The sequence below is a fragment of the Pezoporus flaviventris genome, unplaced genomic scaffold, assembly GCF_033815535.1.
Source record: "Pezoporus flaviventris isolate CSIRO_AGI_PZ_B2104156 unplaced genomic scaffold, CSIRO_AGI_Pfla_v1 ptg000043l, whole genome shotgun sequence".
In the NCBI taxonomy this organism is placed as follows: domain Eukaryota; kingdom Metazoa; phylum Chordata; class Aves; order Psittaciformes; family Psittacidae; genus Pezoporus; species Pezoporus flaviventris.
In genome coordinates, this window is record NW_026892591.1 from 1,277,003 (window position 1) to 1,297,565 (window position 20,563).

General features: G+C 57.8%; 1 protein-coding gene across 5 annotated transcripts in view; it reads left to right on the top strand.

Annotated features, from left to right (window-relative positions):
- Positions 1–19,228, top strand: part of ADAMTS10 (ADAM metallopeptidase with thrombospondin type 1 motif 10) — a 64,522-nt gene extending 45,294 nt beyond the window's left edge. For all 5 annotated transcript variants that reach the window (XM_061466790.1, XM_061466789.1, XM_061466792.1 and 2 more), the window contains 16 exons: positions 21–167; positions 1,748–1,889; positions 4,560–4,667; positions 5,806–5,951; positions 6,271–6,334; positions 7,177–7,279; positions 11,615–11,748; positions 12,606–12,729; positions 13,230–13,310; positions 14,677–14,840; positions 15,216–15,342; positions 15,499–15,628; positions 16,272–16,476; positions 17,189–17,365; positions 17,984–18,140; positions 18,501–19,228. In XM_061466790.1, the coding sequence (XP_061322774.1) occupies positions 21–167; positions 1,748–1,889; positions 4,560–4,667; positions 5,806–5,951; positions 6,271–6,334; positions 7,177–7,279; positions 11,615–11,748; positions 12,606–12,729; positions 13,230–13,310; positions 14,677–14,840; positions 15,216–15,342; positions 15,499–15,628; positions 16,272–16,476; positions 17,189–17,365; positions 17,984–18,140; positions 18,501–18,610 (2,119 nt within the window). In that variant the 3' untranslated portion in view covers positions 18,611–19,228. The remainder of the gene's footprint in view (positions 1–20; positions 168–1,747; positions 1,890–4,559; positions 4,668–5,805; positions 5,952–6,270; positions 6,335–7,176; positions 7,280–11,614; positions 11,749–12,605; positions 12,730–13,229; positions 13,311–14,676; positions 14,841–15,215; positions 15,343–15,498; positions 15,629–16,271; positions 16,477–17,188; positions 17,366–17,983; positions 18,141–18,500) is intronic.
- Positions 19,229–20,563: the final 1,335 nt, after the last annotated feature.

Consider the following 20,563-nt stretch of genomic DNA (forward strand, 5'->3'; position numbering starts at 1 on the left):
TGCCTTGATGGTGCTTTCAGGTTTGGCATGAATCACGATGGGGTCGGCAACAGCTGTGGCTCCCGTGGGCAAGAAACAGCCAAGCTCATGGCTGCTCACATCACCATGAAGACCAACCCGTTTGTATGGTCCACGTGCAGCAGGGATTACATCACCAGCTTCCTGGAGTAAGGAATCCACCCCACCTTGCCCTTCCTTCTTCCCTGTAGCCAGTACACACCTCCAGCCTCTCACTAGTGAGGAGTGGGTAAAGCCCCCAAAGCACAGCCCATGCACCGTCTGTCTTGTCTGCCAGCACCTCATCCTATCCCAAGCAGCATGGGATTTCCTTCTTTCCTTTAGAGACTTCTCCATGCTTTGCTTGCCTGCGGGAGACACCAACCCCATTTACCTTGCCGCTGTGAGACCTTTATTTAGGTTCCCCATTTCCAGACATTTCACAGGTAAATCAATAGCTTCTGGAGGCATTGGGATGTTTTGGAAGTGCAGGCAGGAATTGCAGAGGAGAGTTGGTGTGATGGGGAAGGAGGATCTGGAGACAGGACTGGGTCTGCACAGTGTAGGCAGCCACTGAGGAGGAGTTTTCAGGTGTGATTGAGCTCCACAGGAGAAAGGTTTTGGTTGTGTTATCCAAACCACCTTTAGGGTTCAGAAGGGATTTAGGCTCCTATGTCCCAAAGTTCTGCTGTTACCACCTTGCCTGAGTCATGTTCTCTGCAACCTGAAAGCGCTTCTCATCCAGGGTTCAGGCAGTTCAGGTTTCTCTCACCAAACGAGCAGTCGGGATTTATTCTGCTGAGGTTTTGGGTAGGACGCAGGCACTACCTGATAGGATTGGGTGATGATTAAAAGAAGCAAGTATGTGGGGTCACTGTGGAGGAGAGTCCCCAGGGAACAAATACCAGCCCTCTACCAGCAATGCTGCTGTTGTAACAGCCCCCGAGGAGCTGCCACCTACCCCGTGGTCCCACAGAGCTTGTCCCAAACCGCGTGGCTCGTCCCCAAACATCTGCAGCTCACGTCTGGCAGCAGCAGAACCTGCCCCCCTTAGCTCCTGACCCCTGGACGTGCACCGCAGCGAGGCACGTTGCATGGACAGCACTGGGAAAGCTGCCTCGTCCTCAGGTGACCCTGAAGCCTTGGCAGGGCTGGTGGAGTTTCATGCTCGGGTCAGCCCTCTCCACAGTTTGTGCTGGCCACCCCTGCCTGAGCACGGCCCCGGGAGCCTCTGCTGGGATGAGGAGTGCAAGACCCCGGGACTGGGGGAGTGGTGACAGGGGCCTTGATTTAGGGAGAGCTCAGAGAGCAGCGGGGAAGGAGGAGGGAAACGCGTGCGCCTGCAGAGCTTGGATGCTCCTACAAAGCTCTGGCGTGCGGAAGGACAGGCTTGGAGAGCAGGGGCTGCCTGAGCTCCGTACCTCTGGCTGCTCTCTGCTGGGGCTCTGCAGCCATGGGGTGGGAGGGCAGACCCTGTGCATCCCTGCTGCCGCGTGAGCACGCGTTGGGACAGCCAGGGCCTGGCGAGAGCCTGCAAAAGCCTCAGATTAAAGCATCCAGAGTTACCTTGGAACCGGCCTGTGCTTCCCAGCCTGAGGGAACAACAGAAAGACTCCAGAGCACTTTCCCAGCCGTGGTTTTACCCGGTTAAGCAGCCCCGTGCGGAGCAGGGAGCGCCTGCTGCTGGTCCTCCACCGCGATGCTCTCCTACAAGACTTCCTGAGCTCTGATTCTCCTCTCTTGTTTCCAGCTCCGGGATGGGATTATGCCTGAACAACGCTCCTCCCAAGCAAGACTTTATCTACCCAACGGTGGCTCCAGGACAAGCCTATGATGCAGACGAGCAGTGCCGTTTCCAGTACGGAGTTAAATCTCGCCAGTGTAAATACGGGGTAGAGAGCCTTCCTGCTTTACTATCGGTTCCCAGGGGGTGGAGGACGGGGGTACAAGGGCAAAGGGCCCCGTGGGCCGTTCCTCTGCTGCCCACATCGCTTTGCTGTCCTGCTTCAAAGGAAGGGCACTGGCATGTTCCCTGTGAGCTTTTTGCCTTGCTTCCCTTGGGAGAGGCTGGAGGAGGTTGTTTCCCCCCAACAAGGGTTGACCCCAGCTCTGTTTCAGTCAGATTAGTCCCACCTTGGCTGCTGCTGGTCCCCAGGGGTTGCAGCTGGATGGCAGGCTGCAGTCCCTTCATCCAGACTCCCCTCTCAGCAGGGCTTTGCACACAGATGTGTTTTTCCTCCTCCTCACTAGAAGTCATTCTGCTGCTCACACAAACTTAGGAGGAGAAATGTCTTTCTTCCAGGTGAGGTGGGTCGATGGGCAGCTCAGACATGTCTACAACACACCTAAGCCACTCCTGCCATCATGCTGCCATTCCCATATCTTTGAATCCAAGAAACTACTGAAAGGGAAGGTTGTTTTGGGAGAAGTCTTCTTGGATCTTAGCCTGGCGTTTTGCTGTTCTTAATGTACTGGGCATTGCCAACCAGCTGGGCATAGTGATATGGGGAGATGCATGAGGAGCTCTGTTGTCTGATGGACATGCATGTATGTGTACCCACGTCAGTCAGGCCCTGTGAAGGAGGAAACATCTCATACCAGGGTTTAGTTTCTCTTGCAACCATGTAAATGCCAGCCCAGTGCTGCCATTGCATTGACCAGATGTGAACACTCTGAACGTTCATCTCTTTAGTGCAGTTAATCCCTGAACCACCTCCTGGTGGTCTCCCCAGCTCATCTTGGTTGACAAAGGGCACAGTTTGGCTCTCCCTGGTCCAGTGCTGTCTTTTAGCATGGCCGAAGGGCCCAGAGCCCGCTGGGCATGGGGATGTCCAGAGCAGCAGCAAACTGGGTCTGAATAACATGGTCGTGGTAGCTGACGTCAGGTGCTCCTGCCTGCAGCCCCTGCTCCTCCTCAGCTGAGCCAGAGGCTGTGGAACGGAAACTTGCCACGTTTACATGCCTGCTTCCCAGCTAATTTTTAACTCGGGCAGGCTCTTCCTGTATATACACAAGGATGACAAAAGCACAAGGTGTCCTTGTGATGACCCTTCGTGCTTGTCTGCGGGAAGCCCAAAGGGTGGAAGGGCTCAAGGGCACGCAGATAGATCTGGGTGAATGTGCAAGTCCACCCATCCTGTGCCCGTATAAACAAACTCCAGGGGCATGGCACAAACAGGGCAGCATTCCAGAGTAGATGATTAATAGACACAGCGAGGACAGAGCAAACAGATGTCACTGATTGAAGCTGGGAAGTCCTTTCCCTTGGTGACACAAAGCGACTACACAGGAACTCCTGCATCCCAATTGACTGGTTTGGGTTGGAAAGGGCCTTAAAGCTCACCCATTTCCAAAACCCTGCCACAGGCAGGGACATCTTCCACTAGAGCAGCTTGCTCCAAGCCCCGGTGTCCAACCTGGCCTTGAGCACTGCCAGGGATGGGGCACAGCTCAGGAGACCAAGTGCAGGAGGGTGTTGAAGTGTTTGCATGTGTTGAAGTCCAGCCTGGTTGATTCAGTGGCAGAGAAGGTTCACAGCACCTGGACTTTCTGCTTTAGCAGCTGTGACTATGGCAGAGTCTCTGCCATGGACCTAACTTCTGGGTAGCTTCTGGAAACAGAGGAAATGGTCAAGGGAAGCTTTTTGTTTGCTGGTGCTCTGAGGCTGAAGCTCAGGATCTGGGACTCAAGAAGCCTCCTGGAAAGAAGCGTAGAGTCCTCAGCCCAGCATCACTCAGTGGACCTGGCTGCACCAAGCAGAAACAGAGAGAAGTGCCCACTTCTGGAGCTCCTTGAGGGCTAGCTCAGGATCTGACATTATTGTGATTGTCCTGAAGACAGCTCTGAATCTTCCAGAGGCCTCTTCCCTTTAGCACTGTTCTGCTGCCTGGAGATTGCCAGTACTAAGGTAGTCACACTGTGACCTGCCGTGCATTCCTGTAGCAGGAGATGGCAGATGTGCCATGCTGATGCTCCCAGGGAGCCCCAGCTTCCCACAGAGGCAGATCCAGATCCGTGTGGCAGATCTGGAGCCACGTGGCGAAGGGATGCTCGTGGCAGGTGGTAGGAATGGGTCCTTGAGCTCAGCATCCACCGCGCAGTGCCACAAAAGAGAACATCCCTCAGCCCTGGGGAGAGGGCTCAGGTGGAGCACAGCAGGATTAGCTGGGGCCTCGCTGGGATGTCCAAGGAGATGTGTCCTCTGTGGCACAAAGCCCAGGTTGGTGGGGGCTGTCTGGGGTGCCAGCTCTGGCATCTGAATGCTGCGGAACCCCCAAATCCCAAGAGGTTGGAGGTCTCCCAGCCCAGGCTTAGTCCAGAGAAGGGGAATGAGCTGTCAGTGGCCTTGGGGTGACTGCAGCTGACAACACCTCACAAGACTTGATCTCATTTACCCCCCACCATGCTGGAACTGCTCCTGTCCCTGTGTCCCAGCCCAGCACCAGTGTGCTGCTGCCCCGGCCTCACAGCCCCCAGCACCAGTGAATCCTGATCTCAGCTTTGTTTCTTTGTCTCTTTCTTCCTCCCTCCCACTCTTTCCCCCAATTTCTCTCTCTTTCCAGGAAGTCTGCAGTGAGTTATGGTGTCTGAGCAAAAGCAACCGCTGCATAACCAACAGCATCCCTGCTGCTGAGGGGACCATATGCCAAACCAACACCATTGAAAAGGGGGTAAGGAAGCCTGGGGCACCTTAGTGAGATGACAGTGAGTGGCTGAATCGCTCTTCCAGTGATAACAGGGATTATTGTTTGCATTGGTGAGCACAGAGTTGATTTAAGAGCACCCACCAGCCTGTCCTTCCCTGCATCCCAGAGCCTGGAGCCACCCCACCATCCCCATTGGCACGGAGAGAGGCAGGGATGTGCCTGCAGAGCATGGGATCCTGCCTTTGGAAAGGCACTGGTGTGCTGGGAGGTGGCTCTAGGAGTGTCCTGGGAGGCCATGGATCATTTTCCCTGCTGGTTGTGCTCAGAAGGAGCCAGGAGAGGCCGTGCCAGCAGCTCCAGGCTGGGTTATCAGCTCCTGGAAGGAGCACACAGCGGTTCCTTCCTTCCTGGGATTATCTCAGTCCCCGAGGCGTGGTGTCCGGCACAGTGCCCGGAGAACGGCAGCCAGGCTGGCACTGTCCCACTCCTTGCATCACTGGTGGCTCCACGGGGTGCAGGATGCTTTCCAGCTCCAAGGGAAATAGTTCATAGGCAAGTTTCTCTGAGCATCTTTAAGGCAGAACAGTGACACAACCATGATTTTATTGCAATCAAAACTTGATGTTAACCTGGGCCCTTTGCAGAGCAGCATGTTTTAATTCACTACCCACAACTTCAGCTCCCAGTACACGTACAAAACTCACTCCATGCTGGGAGGGAGGAGATGTCCGTACTCCCGAGGGATCCTGGCCCTGCTGCCCAGGTCCAAGTCCCATGGGACTTGCTGCCACGTACTATTGCAGGCAGCAAATTGTGTGCTCTTACTTGTCTGTTAACAACCTGTGGCACCCCGGTGCCTGGGACCCCTTCAGAGCAGAAGTGGGGATGTGACCCCCTTTGCCATGGCTCCCTGCCGCACAGGATGGTGCCCAGGAGCGTTGGAGAGGGGGCGCTGGTCCCAGCATCCCTGTGAACCCCAAGTCTGCGGCACGTGCAAATGGTGACAGTGTGCCTCGGAGGAGAGGGTGCCTGCAGAGAGACAAATGCGCCCTGCAATGGGGTTCAGCCCTGATCCCAGCCCTGAACTGGCTGCTGCATCTGGTGGAGGCTGTGGGAGGAGATGACTGCGCTCAGGGGGAGTTAAGGCTCTATCTTCCTCCAGTGGTGCTACAAGAGGGAGTGCGTGCCTTTCGGCACCCGGCCGGAGGGCGTGGATGGTGCCTGGGGAGCCTGGTCCTCCTGGGGGGAGTGCAGCAGGACATGCGGTGGAGGTGTCTCGTCATCCGTTCGCCACTGTGACAGCCCCCGGTAGGTGTGCGTGCGTGTGGCCATGGCTGCCGGGTCAGTGGCAGAGGCAGCAGGCAGGTTCCTGCTTCCCCAGCAGCTCGTTGCTCTTGCTTTGCTGTTGGTCTGCAGCCGCAGGGTTGTACAACTCCAGTGTGCGCTTGCAGCTGAGCCCGTGAGGTCTGCTCAGGACCTGCACTTCGGCAACAGCCCCTCCGTGCAGGATGCGTCCTTGCAGAGGGGCAGGGCTGGGCAAAGGCAGGGTGCTCCAGCAAACTCAAAGAGCTGCTGCCACAAAACCAGCTCCGTTCCCTAAGCTTCCGTCTCATTCCCGGTTTGCCAGGCCCACGATCGGGGGAAAGTACTGCCTGGGGGAGAGGAAGCGGTACCGGTCCTGCAACACCGATGTGAGTACTGCCAGGTTCGAGTTGAGAGGGAGCAGGGCTTTGCTGGTGGGGCAGGATGAGCCCTTTCCACATGGATGCGGGGCATTATGGAACCCGTGGGAGGAGGCAGCCGATGGGGTGAGCCGCGCGGTGCCGGCAGCAACCCCGCAGTGGGGAAATCCAAGCAGGACCATGCACGCCTTCGCCAGGCTCAGAGGGAGGCTGGGTCAGGATGTACCTGCAGGGCTGCGGCATTGAGAAGGGGCCCAAAGAGATACCAAGGGAAAGGAGAGATCAGAGGCTTCCAGCACTGACATGACAGCGATTGCTCTCGCAGTGCAGGCGTGGTCAGGTGAGAGCAGCTCACAAAACCCAGTGTAGTGCCCTGCTCCCAGGGCTGAGGGTGAAACCGTAATGGGAGCAAGGAAATAACTGCTGCAGGGAAGCTCAATGCAGCTTTGAGCCTGGGAAACAACAGCTTTAACATCCACAGACCGGTGGTGAAGAAAAGAGATGGTTTCCCACTGCTTATCCTGGGTTTTGCACCCGGCTTTCAAAGGAGCCTTGGGTGACGTGGTCTAATGTGAGGTGTCCTTGCCCATGGCAAGGGGGTTGGAACTAAATGATCTTAAGGTCCTTTCCAAGCCTAACTATTCTGATTCTGACCGCTCACAAGAGTGCGGAAAGTGCTCGTGCCGTTAGTCTTTATACAGTGTCTTTGCATGAGGGATGCTCCTGCCGTACTGTATCAGCGTCCAGCTGTCAGGGTTGGTGTCCACCTCCTCGAAGGGCTGGTGCTACCCGCAGCCCCTGCCCTCTCAGGGGCTCACGCAGGGCACTGATGGCCGGTTGTGTGGCTGCAGGACTGCCCGCCGGGCTCCCAGGACTTCCGAGAGCTCCAGTGTGCCGAGTTCGACAACGTCCCCTTCCGAGGGAAGTACTACACCTGGAAGACGTACCGCGGAGGTGAGTGCCGCGCCGTGCTCTCCTCCACCCTCTGCAGGGACAGGTCTCGTGCTCCGGGTGGGCTGGTGGGCAGTCACCCCCTCTGCCAGCCCAGTCACCCCCTCTGTGTGCCTGGGTGTGCTGCTTCCCCCTCACACAACTATGGCTCGATGAGCATCCCTCCGCATGGCTGGCCCTGCTGCTTGCCCGTAACCATCTTGCTGTGCCCCATGGCCTGGGTCACTTAGCTCTTGTACAGTTCCCTGCCAGAAACAATTCCAGCAGCACCAGAGCTGTTCAGCTGCTTGGATAGAATCATAGAATCAGCAAGGTGGCAGTGGGGGTTGGAACTGAAGGATCTTTAAGGTCCCTTCCAGCCCAAACCATTCTATGATTCTAAGGTTGGAAAAGACCTTCAAGAGCATCCAGTCCAACCATTCCCAGCACTGCCAAAGCTACCACTAACCCCTGGCACTGAGGCCTCGTCTCCACGGTGTGTGAGCACTTGGACGGTGACTGCAGCCCTGCCCTGGGCAGCCTGTTCCAGTGCCTGAGCACCCTCTGGGGAAGGAATTGTTCCTAATATCCTCAGGTCTGTTTCCTTAAATGCAGAGGGAGCAGAGGGAGACAGACAAGAGAAGGGAGCTGTTAGTGTCTGGTACCCAATGGGGAGAAGAAGGCAGAAGGGATGGGAAGTGATGGATGCTCCAAAGAGCAGCGCTCCCTTCTTCCTGAGGTCAGCCCTCCTGTGTCCTGCAGAAGTGTCTAGCGAGGAGAAGGGGCAGGAGGAGGCCTCTGTGACAGAACTCTCTTCATAATGAGAAAGAGCAGTGCATCTCCTTCGTGTAGTTAATGAACTTGACTGGGGAAATCCTTCTCAGCTGTGTAAATAAGCTCGGCTCCCAGCGGGGCTCCTGCAGCTGGAGCAGATGTGCTGAGGCTGCAGGGGATGGATCAATAGAAATGTAATAAAAGTGCAAAGCAGTCACACACAGAGAGCCCAATGGATGCCAAGGTGGAATACAACCCCCAGGCTGGAGCTGCCCTTGCTTAGACCTCTCTCTTCCCCAAGCGTGTCTCAGTGCTTTGAGGCCAGGGAACAGTTGCCCGGTTGAGCATTGACGTGGCTCTGACATGGATTTTTGCATTGCCTTTCGAAAAGCACCTTCCTCCCTCTGCTTCAGCTTTCTCTTCCATGAAATAAGATGATGAAACCTGTCTGCTTCCCAGGGGGCTGTGAGCATTGACACAGCTGTGTCTCGAAGGGATTTGGGAGCTCTCTGGCTCAGCTTTGCAGCTTGGCGGTGGGTATTGGTCAGGAGGAGCTGTGTTGCTCAGCAGTTCTGGTTTGGTTATTCAGCATCAAAGGGTATCACTGTCCTGTGCAGTGATCCAGGCAGGGAAACTGAGGCACACTCACACAAGTAGAGAGGTGCTGGAGGCTGCAGCTCCTCGGCCTGGCCAAGGGAATGCTCTGGAGAAATCCCAGCACCACCAGCCAGGATTAGCAGGGTCAGCTCTTCATGGCATGGGCTCTCTACACTGGACCCAGTTGGGAATGTGGAGGTGGGAAGGTGTCAGCACTGCTCCCCTCCACTTATGAGCTTCTTTGTCCAAGCCTGGGCACTCAGTCAGGGTTAGGGACACCCGGTTGCAGCCGTTCAATACATAAAGGGGGCTTATGGGAAAGATGGAGAGACTTTTTACCAAGGCCTTTAGCAGCAGGGCAAGGGTTGACAATGCTGAGAGCAAAGAGGGTGGGTTTAGAGTGGACATAAGGAAGAAACAGTGAGGGTACTTGAGGCCCTGGTACAGGGTGCCCACAGAAGCTGTGGCTGCCCCATCCCTGGCACAAGCAGCTCCCCAGAATCCATCCCTGTTGTGTTCTAACCCTCCAGCTGGTGGCACACCTGCTCTTCAGGTTCCTTTGGGGCACATGTCTGTGCTTTGGGAGTCATTCACCATCCTGGCTCTCTGCTGAGCCTCTTACCCTGCTCAGCTCAGCCGCTGCCTTCAGCACAGCACCTTTGAGCCCCCCTTGCAGGAAGGTGCTCATGTATGTCATTTGCCCATCAGATGCTGGCCCCACACCACACCACACCAGGGAACTGGCCTGGGCATGGAGCACCCCCAGCCTGAAGGCAAGGAGTACCCCACTAGCCTGGATGGGGGGGGACACTGATCCTGCAAGGAGTTTGGGAAGGGAAGGAGCCACCCACTGAAAGTCTGACACCAGCTGCCAGGTCACCGGCAAGTCTACAGCTACCTGAGAGGAGGATGGAGCCAGGAGGGGCTGGGCTCTGCTCCCAAGGAACAAGGGATGGGACAAGAGGAAACGGCCTCAAGCTGCCCCAGGGCAGGTTTAGATGGAGCTGAGGAACAATTCCTGCCCCAGAGGGTGCTCAGGCATTGGAACAGGCTGCCCAGGGCTGCAGGCACCGTCCATGCAAGTGCTCACACCCCATGGAGAAAAGGCCTCAGTGCCATGGGGCAGGGGTGGCCTTGGCAGTGCTGGGAATGGTTGGACTTGATGCTCTTGAAGGTCTTTCCCAACCCGGTTCACTCTGTGATCCTAAGTCGAGGTGGGTTTTGCATGGGGCTCGTAGGTCGTGTTTTGCTGGTGGTGATTTATAATGGACACGGCCCCAGCCCGAAGCGCTGAGCTCAGCAGGCAGCAGATACCTCGTGGAATGCAGCTTGAGCTGTTTGTTTAGTTTGCTCTATTCAATTAGTTATTCATTTTGCTCTTGGCAGGTGCCAGAGCCAAGGGAGAGCGGAGCAGCTCGTGGGGCTGGGAGAGGGCTGGGAAGGAGCAGGGGCTTGCAGCAAACAGGAGATTGCTCCTCATAAATCATTGTGTGCTTTATGTCCTCTATGGGACAGGGCAGGCAGGAGAAACAAACCAGCCTCTGAGGCCCTGTGCAGCCAGCTGAAAATCAGTCTGTGCTGCTCTGCTCCTGGCCATTTCCCTTTCCTTCTTTCCCCTTCCCTTCCCTAATGGAAGCAGGGCTGGGAGAGAGCAGAAGCGGGCTGTTAGCTGCCCACCAGCAAGGCATTTGAGGTGCGCCTGGCTTTGCCTTGTAGTGGAGACAAGGAAGAGAACAGGGAGCGCACTTGGATAGCTCAGCAAGCCCATCTCAGAGCCCTGCAATGAAAGCCCAGAGGGTGGCTGGCTGGAGCTGGGGCCGGGGCTGTTCTCAGGGTCATGCCTGCACTGTCCCCCTTGGTGGCCCTGAAGAGCCCAGGGTGCTGCACTTGGTGCTGGCTCTCCAGAAGGAGGGTTGATATCCAACTCCTTCTTTGGGGGCTTGCCCAGGCATCCAGCTCCACAGCATGCCTCCAGGCTGCCGAATTCCCCTCTCCCGTCTCCTCCTGTTCTTCCTGCTTTGCTCTTTCTTCTTTTGGTGCTCGCAGGCACATCGGGGCCGTCCCTCCCTCCATCTGCCCCTTCCACGCGCTCTGTTGAGTCACAAGCCTTGCAGACGTCTGTTGCTCCCAATTTAGGTGCTGCCCAGCTCTGGCACACTGCTCACAACTGCTGCTGGTGCCTGCAGGAGTGAGCTGCCGCGGCTGAGGTGTGAGACCCTCTGCCAGGGTCATGCAGACCCTTGGGTCTCCAAGGGATGCTCAGGAAAGGCAGCAAATGCCATGATCTGCACCAGCATTTGATGAAATCCAATGACAGGAGGCAGGAGACTGCTCTGCTCAGGTGTCTCCTTCCATAACCAGTCCCACGTCCTGCTCCCAGGCACCATAAGCCAGTATCCAGATCAACAACCTCTGTTCCTTGTACGGTACTTTGGCAAGGGCTGTTGGGAAGCAGGTATTTTAGCTATAACTTGAGCATCCTTCTTCTTTGTCCTCATGCTGCTGTCATCACCTTTGCTGTGAGTGACTCAGTGAAGCACCAGCCTGGAACAGAAGGAAGTGGTTGCTCTGGTCTAGTAGCTCAAAAACCTTGGAGAAGTTGCCTAAGAGCTGCTGCCTCTGTTTCCCTGTCTGTAAAATGGGCACAAGGGTGTCAACAGCCCTTGTAAAGTGCCAGGGGGGTCAGGAGTGGCCAGCACCACATAAAACCAAGTCAGTTTGTTTCCTTCCCGTGTTCCCCAGGCTGTGCAGAAGGATCAGGTTCAAGGATCTTGGTGCTGATCAATAAGGAGGGTTCCTACATCCCTCTGTGGGTCCCTCCACTCAGCAGGGCCTCCCTCCTGGGCACCTGGAGCTGTGCAGTGCACCAGGCGCAGGATGGAGACCTGGAGAAGCCCAAGGATAAGGCAGCCCTCATCCAGCTCTGCCTCCCCTCATCTTTCCTCTCTGCCCTTGGGGGCACCCTTTGAACCTCTGCTTCTTTCCCAGGGGGTGTTAAAGCCTGTTCCCTCAACTGCCTGGCCGAGGGCTTCAACTTCTACACGGAGCGAGCGGCGGCCGTGGTGGACGGGACCCCGTGCCGGCAGGACTCCAACGACATCTGTGTCAATGGGGAGTGCAAGGTGCTGGGCCACGCTCGGCATGGGGATGCAAAGGCAGACCCTGGGGCAGGGGAGTGCTGCCCTCCCCCTGCCTGCACAGCCCTGGGCACCCCTCTGCCCCAGCACCCGGTTCACCCATGGGAGCAGGAGCACGTCCACCTCTGCGCTTGCGCCCATCCCTTCTCCATGCACCGGGTGTCACGCTGCCCTGTATTAATGATGGGTCCCTGCATTTACAGCCCGTGTAGACCCAGGCACTTGATATTTCCCTTGAAATGGGATCTGGAAGGCTATAAAAGTTTAATTATAAGGAAGCACTGTGGGAGTGGTGAATGTTGCCCAGCAGGCAAGCAGACAGGCTCCCTCCCTGGCTCTGTCTGTCTCCCTTCCTGTGTCTCTGGGATCTTTCGGCCTCTATGGGGCTGAATCTACTGTGGAAATAAAGGGGGATTGCGCCAGAGGCAGCCACAGCCGTGCTGGTGACGCATCCTAACCCATGTGCTGTGGCAATGGGGCAGAGCTGGAGGCTTCCCATGGGCTCACTACCACAATGCTGGTGCTGCGTGGACATGGCTCTCCTTGGGCAGCTCCATCAGCTCAACGCAGGCACCCTCACCTGTGCCTTATCCCACAGCCATGGGTCTCCTGCTTGTTCCCCCACCCTTGGAGAGAGACCCCCTGGGCTGTCCCTGGAGAGTGGGAACAGAAAGATGGGCTTGGGCAGAGGGGATGCTCCTGTACCTGGTGTACGGTGCACTGGAGGGGATTGAGATGGAGCCCAGGGATGGGCTCCCTGGGATGCTGCAGGCCAGCTCTGGGGAGGACAAGCCCCCCCCCCACCACCATAATGGCTAATTCCTTGCTGCTCCTCCCTCCAGCACGTGGGCTGCGACCGTGTCCTGGGCTCTGACTCAAAGGAGGACAAGTGTCGGGTGTGTGGTGGAGACGGCAGCTCCTGTGAGACCATCGAGGGTGTCTTCAACCAGTCCCTGCCGGAGGGAGGTAGGGAGCAAGCAGTCGGTGTCACTCACCCTTGAGTCCCTCCTCAGCTTCCCCCGCTCCTGGGGACGTGCGGGACAGGGCACAGGGGCAACACCCCAAAGGATAGGACCAGGCTGCAAGCAGGGAGCAAATCACCAACCGAGCCATGGCACCCAGGTTCCTAACACAGAGCACCAGGTTCCTTCCCTCCTCCCCAGCTCGCGCTGTCCTCAAGCCAGGCTGTGGAGATGCCCACGGAGATCCCAGCCCCACAGCACCTCCCCAGCAAGGCCGGTCCCATCACAACAGCTTGCACTGCAAAGCGAGAAAGCCACTGTCCTGGTGGGCCATGGTGCTTTTTGTTTTCAGCTGCAGTAGGTGGCTGAACAAACCCCTTTGCACTGCCAGCACCTCGGTTTAACCCATGGGTCACAGGGGGGCTTCACCCTCTCATCCATCCAGGGCAGGGTTGGCTCCGGGCTCGGAGGCTGAGCATCACTGCTCACTGGGCTGTCTCACAGGTTACGAGGAGGTGATCCAGATTCCCAAAGGCTCTGTCCACATCGACATCCGGGAGCTGAACCTCTCCATCAACTACCTAGGTGAGCTGGGGCTGGGGGATGCTGAAATCCCAGCCGGACATCCCTTGGTCCTGCCATTTCCCTGTGCTTAATAAGGGGTGGGAAAGGCCCAGCAAGGGAAAATTCCCACTGCAGCAGGGGATGGGGCTGCGGGTCCCAGCTTGGGGTTTGGGACAGAGGAAGGCAGCAGGACCTGCTTGCAGGGCACCATGTCCCAGCATGTCCCAGGCCCTCGCAGTCTTGCTGTGGCCGTGGCTCCATCCTGCACTTGATGTCCAGCAGCGTAACCCTGAGCAAACCCCACACCCTGTGTTCCTGGTGCTGGCTGTGGCTCCCTGGCACCCCCCCTCCGCCAGCATGTTGGGCTGGGGATTGAAAATAGACCTGCTCACATTTTCCTTGGGCTTAACTTTCCAGCCGGACTCTGGCTCGTTTTCACAACGGGCTCTTTTCTTTCCCCACGTCTTCCCTTTGCATCCTCCAGGTGATGGGCAGTGCTCGCGGAGGGGTGGGCAGGGTGCTCACTGCTGGCTTGATGCCGGGTGCCTCCGCAGCAGCTCTTCAGGAGCAGGAGCCTGCCTGGATGTGGGAGGTCACAGCGGGGCTCTCCTGGCAGCATCCCTCCAGGCCAGCTCCCTTTGCTGTGTTTGGAGATGCCCACATCCCTCCCTGCCCAGTCCATGCCTACTGGGGACTCCTTATGTCCATCCACACTGGATCTGGGTGCACTGGAGGCACAGCCCGAGCTCGTAGCACTGCCACCTCTGGGATCTATCCCTGCGCACCAGTGGGAGCAGAGGGAGCATCCTCCATCCTCACCGCTGCGAAGCCTCCTCCCCGCCCCACAGCATCACGGCAGCGGGGTCGTTGCCAGCAGGCAGGGCAGGAGTGACACAGAGCCGGTGTGGACAGCAGCGGGTGTGGGTGGCAGGGAGCAAAACCGGGAGAGCGTCCGAATGCGAGCGGGAAGCCGGAACGCGCCGATCCCCCTCTAGCGACTCGCTTGGGCAAGCGCAGGCGGGCTCCTGGGGACCGGGCTCCTGGGGACCGGGCTCTGCGGCAGCCCCGGCTGCACACGGGCATTGGGTTCATGATGGGCGGCCGTGTGTCCCCATCACCACCCCGGGCAGCTGACTGAGCCCCCCATAACATCACCCTTCCACAAGGATGGACAAGCTGAGACAAGGTGATGGGGACACGAGTCCCACTCCTGCAAGTGACTTCCTGGGTGACCCTGATCCGGGCACATCCTTTATTTGCCTCACCTATTCCCTCCGTGTAAAATGGGGCTGATGATATTCACCCTCTGCTGCAGAAGTGCCCTGGGCCTGATTAAGCTGGGTGGGTTCAGTCCTTCTGCCAACCCTTGCTCCCCTTGTCCTCGCAGCACTGAGAGGGGAGAACGGCGACTATTACATCAATGGGAAGCTCTCCATCGACCCACCACGGCGCTTTGACATCGCAGGCACAACATTCCACTACAGGAGATCCCCAGATGAGCCTGAGTCCCTGGAGGCCTTGGGACCCACCAACGTCACCCTCTTTGTCATGGTTGGTAACGTGGTTCCCTCGTACCCCCACCTGGTATGGACCTTGCTATGACTACATGGGATTGGAGCTAATCAATGTGCTTCCTATTTGGAGTAAAGGGACACAGAAATCAGAGGTAAATAGGGCTAACTTCTCAGGTCTCCCTGAGAAAGCCAGGCTTTGGAATGATACAGTCTTCAAGTGCATGGGAAGTTGTTCTCTGGTCAGGTCACCATCACTGGTGGCTGCTGTGTCAATGCTGGAAAGGGAAGGAGGGGAAATTTCAGCTGCACTGGATTTTAGAGAGGGTGCTGAGGTTGTGGGACACTATCAGGATGCTCATAATCATGCTGGGCTTCGGTGGCACTGATGCCTTGGTGATGACTTTCTCTACAGGTCCTCGTACGGACAGAGCTGCAGGGGATCCGGTACAAGTTCAACGCGCCCATCGGCAGGGATGCCTCCAACCAGTATTCCTGGCACTACACCCCATGGACAAAATGCTCAGTGCTGTGTGCTGGGGGTGAGGTTTGACCCCGTGTCAGCTTGGGGGGGCTTGGGTGCAGTGACGAGTGGCTGCTCTGTCACACTGCCCCTATGGGAGCAGAGCGCTGCAGCCTGCCTCATCTCTGGCCTCAGGACCCTCCTCTCTTTTCCCCTTACCTCTTTGTCTTGACAGGCAGCCAGATCCAGTCTGTGGTGTGCAGGAAGCTTTCCGATGGCTCAACTGTCTCCAACCACTTCTGTAGCCCTGAAGCCAAAATGCCCGAGCGGCAGCGGCTGTGCAATGTGGAACCGTGCCCTCCGGCGTGAGTACCACGGCTTGGAGGGATGCTGGGGGGAAAAGCCAGTGTTGGAGGAGAGTGAAATTCCCCCCTTGCTGCTATCCTCAAGTCAGAGTCCCCAGCAGTGATACTGGCTGGCTGGAGCAGCTCTGTTGGGAAGGGGGAGGGCAGTTTTCTCCTCTGTGCCCCATCACGGGCACAATACCTGCACATCCCAACTGCGTCACTGCAGGGAAGGGGCAGTGGACATACAAGGAGCAGAAACCTGTGTCCGTCTCGGTGCTCTGTGCACGAGGGTACCCCCTGCACGAGGCTACACCGTGCCTTGCTGGGTGAAAGATGCCCTGAGCGCATGGTGTGATGGCTGTGGATGGTCTCTGTGGGTGAGCTCCTCCCTGTGCTGCTGGGCTACTTGCAGGAAGGAGCCCTCCCCATCTGGTCCTTTGGTGCAAAGCAGATGCTCTGTGCGCTCCTTCCGAAGCTGTCCCAGCCCCAGCTTGGCCAGTTCTTGCCCCTCTCTTTGAAGGGGAAAGGGAGATGTGAGAACCGTGGTTCACCCAGAGCTGCCCGGGAGGCTGGAGGAGGAGCAGGGCTGTGTACAGGAGTACGGGGACAAGCATGTCCCCAGTGTGCCCCTCACAAGGTTCTCTGTTGTACCCGTCCCCAGCTGGGTGATTGGGAACTGGTCTGAATGCAGCCGAAGCTGCAACGAGGGCGTCCGCACACGCAGCGTCTTCTGCAAGCGTAAGATCTCTGCCGCTGAGGAGAAGACCTTGGATGATGCTTCCTGCACCCATCCACGGCCAAAGATGCTGGAGCCTTGCAATAACCAGACGTGCCCTCCAGAGTGGGTTGCCCTGGACTGGTCTGAGGTGAGTGCAGAGTGTCAGCCCTCACCTCCCTGGTGCCGCTGGTCCTTCAGAAGACAGCATCAGTCACTAGGTCAGAGCATTGGTGACAGCTGCAGCAGGGAGAGTGCAGTGTGGGAAACCATCTTGTAGGTCAGGAGAGAGGCAAGGTGGGAGCACTGGGAGGGAAGGCCAGTGCAGTGCTGCCTCTCTTGGCTCTTTGCTGCATGTGCTGTTGAAGCAAGTCCAGAGGAGACCATGGAGATGCTGCGAGGGCTGGAGCAGCTCTGCTCTGGAGCCAGGCTGAGAGAGCTGGGCTGGGGCAGCCTGGAGAAGAGAAGGCTCCTGAAGGGGAGACCTGAGAGCAGCTCCAGTGCCTGAAGGGGCTGCAGGAAACCTGGAGAGGGGCTTGGGACAAGGGATGTAGGGACAGGCCAAGGGGAATGGCTCGAACCTGCCCGAGGGGAGACTGAGATGAGCTCTTAGGCAGAAGCTCTTCCCTGTGAGGGTGCTGAGGCGCTGGCACAGGGTGCCCAGAGAAGCTGTGGCTGCTCCATCCCTGGCAGTGTTCAAGGGCAGGTTGGACACAGGGGCTTGGAGCAAGCTGCTCCAGTGGAAGGGGTCCCTGCCCGTGGCAGGGGTTGGAGCTGGAGGAGCTTTAAGGTCCCTTCCAACCCAACCCAGGCTGGGACCCGATGGTTCTGCGATCCTGACCCCGTGTGTCCTCTCCTTGCAGTGCACCCCAAGCTGCGGGCCCGGTTTCCGCCACCGCATCGTCCTCTGCAAGAGCGGTGACCACAGCACAACTCTGCCCCCGTCCCAGTGCCACGAAGGCTCCAAGCCCCCGAGCAGCATGAGGTGCAACCTGCGGCGCTGCCCGCCTCCGCGCTGGGTCACCGGCGAGTGGGGAGAGGTAGGGACAAGCCTTCCATGGGGCTCTGCCTCCCCAGCCATTCCCATCCTAGTGCTCATGAGGCTTTTATCCCATCAGAACCCAGTGCGGCCACCACAGCTGTCCGGGGGCCAGCAGGACTCCACGGTGGTGTTCTTTGCTCCTCCTTAGCTCAGGAAGGCCACTGTGATGGTGACCCAAGTGCCACCCATCAAGAGTCTCCCTGGGAGACTCCCAGGCCTGGCAGGGGACCCACAGAAATCATTGGGGGGACCCCACAGGTATCTGGGGGGCAGCAGGGCAATGAGGATGGGAGCGATGGGCTGCAGAGGTGAGGCTGCTGCTGCTCCAGCCCAGCCCGGTGGCACTGACAGTGCCCCCTTCCCCTAACACCCCTCAAACCTGGGGGTGACATCAGGGTGCAGGTGGTTTAGGGCTGGAGGGATTGATCCTTGCTGAGTCCTGGAGGATAGAGCCAAGCTTTTCGGGACGCGGGGCCACTGCTCCGCTGTGCTGGTGTGGGAAGGGATGGCTGCATCCAGCACCCTTTGCACCTCTAAGACCTGGCAGTGCTCTCTCCCCCCGGGCTAGCAGAGCCGTGGTGGCTGCTGCAGCTCCGTGCTGTGCTGTTTCCCGCAGTGCTCTGCACAGTGTGGCCTTGGCCAGCAAAGAAGATCCGTCCAGTGCCTGGCTCATACTGGGCAGCCGTCCAGCGACTGCGTGGAGACCCTGCAGCCTCCCGGCATGCAGCAGTGTGAGACCAAGTGTGAATCGGGACCTACAGACAACCCTGAAGGTGAGGGACATGGGGCTGGCCTCGGGGGTGACGTGGTCAAGGACATGGGAGTCAACACAGCCCACGATGGGCTCTTGGTGCTGGGGGCTGTGGGTACGGCTCTCCATGGGGAGACCTGACGCTATCCCTTCTGGTCCCTGGCCAAACTGGCATGCTGTGACCCTGCTTAATGGAGTGGCTGCACCTTGGCAAGGGGAGGTGTTCAGTAGTGGGGTCCTTCAGCTTGTGCCTTCCTGGCAAAAAGCCCCCAGGAACCAGGCTTTGGGGTGCAAAACCTTGCTTAGCACTGGGTATGTCTCCCCCGGCGGCTCCTCACCCCCAAGGCAGTTGTAACCCTTCTTCCCTCTGTCACCCATCCAGAATGCAAGGATGTGAACAAGGTGGCCTACTGCCCGCTCGTCCTGAAGTTCAAGTTCTGCAGCCGGACCTACTTCCGACAGATGTGCTGTAAAACGTGCCAGGGGCACTAGGGAGCCAGCGTGACCCCCGTGGGATAACTGGAAGGCAAAAGCTCTGCCAAAGGGCCACCAAGCCGTGCCCTTCCTTCTCCGTCCCGGCAACCTCCCCTGGGCCCAACACAGACGCTGCTCGTGCTTCCAGCGGGAGCCGGCGTCACCCAAACCCGTCCCCCAAAGACACGCACCCTTGGCCCCTGAGCTTCCCAAGGGCAGGCTCCCAGTTAAATCACACCAGTGCGACAGGAGCCGGCCGATGGGCGCTGGGAGAAGCTGGGCGCAGCGCAGCAGCGAGGACGTTACTTGAACTTCTGACTTGTTATTTATTAGTAGCAGACCCAGGTCCTGCAGCCAGCCAAGAGGCACCGCTCACCCCGCTCCTGCCTCGTCCTGCTCCGTGCCCGTGTCCCCACGGCGTCTGGTCTGCAGCGGAGCATCCCCGGGGAGGGCGCTGCCTGTCCCTTGGGCATCCCAGGGCAGACAAGGAGGAGGTTTGAGGTGCCGCAGGTGACGAGCGTGGCTTGTGGCTGCTGGGTGATGGATGAAGATGAGCTGCGGTGGGGAATGGGGTTGGAGCGCTTTGGTTGCCTTGGTTTGCCTCCTGTCACCTTGGGGCATGCAGGAGGAGACAGAGAGCAGTGAGCAGAGTGGTGACAGGAGGGGCAGGGTTATTCAGATGTCCCCCTTTAAAGCCCTTGTCTCTATTATGACCATTTTGTATTGCAGAAATGCCTCTGAGCATGAGCTGAGGTGAGGGCCAAGGCGTGCTTGGGGTTGCAGTCACTTAATGGCATTGAGGACACTCTGGCCTGCGGGAAGCGAAGCAAAGGAGGATGCAGGACAAGAACTGTCTTGGTCACAGTGTCCCCATTGCTGAGCCGTGACTCAGGACCAGTCTGCCTGGTCCTGGCAGGTCTCTGCCCTGTGAACGCCGCAGCCTCCGTGGCTGCTTTGCCTCCAGAGGTGCTTTACTTCCAAAGGTGCTTTGCCTCCAAAAGGTGCTTTGCCTCTAAAGGCAGCCTCGCCACACGCTGCTGTGGCCTTGGGGTGCTGGTCCCACTGCCACCAGCTCCTCTGCCCTCAGGAGACCTCCAGTGATGGGAAAAGAGCAGGCTTGCAATTCCTTCAGGTCATCTCCTGGCCTGTGTCTTCTCCATGGGCCACCACAGCCTGTGGAGGACCCCTGAGTTTCAAACTGACAAAACATACTTTTTGTTATCATTATTATTATTCTCAGGCCTTTCTGCATCACAAAGAGGGGGAAGGCTCATCCAAAGCCATGTTCTGTTCCCCTGGGGCGTCATCCATCCGCTGTGGGGAGGTGGACAACCCTTCTTCCCCAGGGCAAACCTCTCCAGCCGCCCAGTCCCCATGTGTTATCTACCATCTGTATCTTCACCCGCTCGTCAGCCTCTCTGGTGCTCAGCAAAACCCTGTTTGGCTGCCGAGCGGGCCTTCATTTGTCTTCCTTCCTGGTGCCATGCTCCGTTCTGACGTCTGGGGAGGGGAGGGGGTGTTTTCACCTTTTTATATAGATATATATATAATGAAAAATGTTTAACATACTAACTCTGAGGAGGAGCGACGTAACGGCATGATTTATAATAAAGGAGTAGCTACGATCCCGGGCGCAGCTTCTGGTCCCAGTCTTGTTTCTCGAGTGCTGAGCCTGGGCACTGGGCAGCCCCACATCACGATGCTCCTTATGCTGATGGAGGGGTTCGGGCATCAGAGGAGGGTTTTCCCTGCATCTCAAGTGACCGGAGCAGGTAGGAGAGGTGGAGATTGGCCCAGAGCTGCTGTGTGGCACATAGGAACAGGCTTCTGCTTGGCAGAGCTCTCATGGGTTGCCTGTGTGCTCCTGGAGTGCATAATACCCCTATTGGTAATGCTGGTTTGGGACTTTAGGGCTGGGTTGTTTGAAGAACTGCATGTCTGAAACACCACTGATGCTTCCCTGCATCCCTT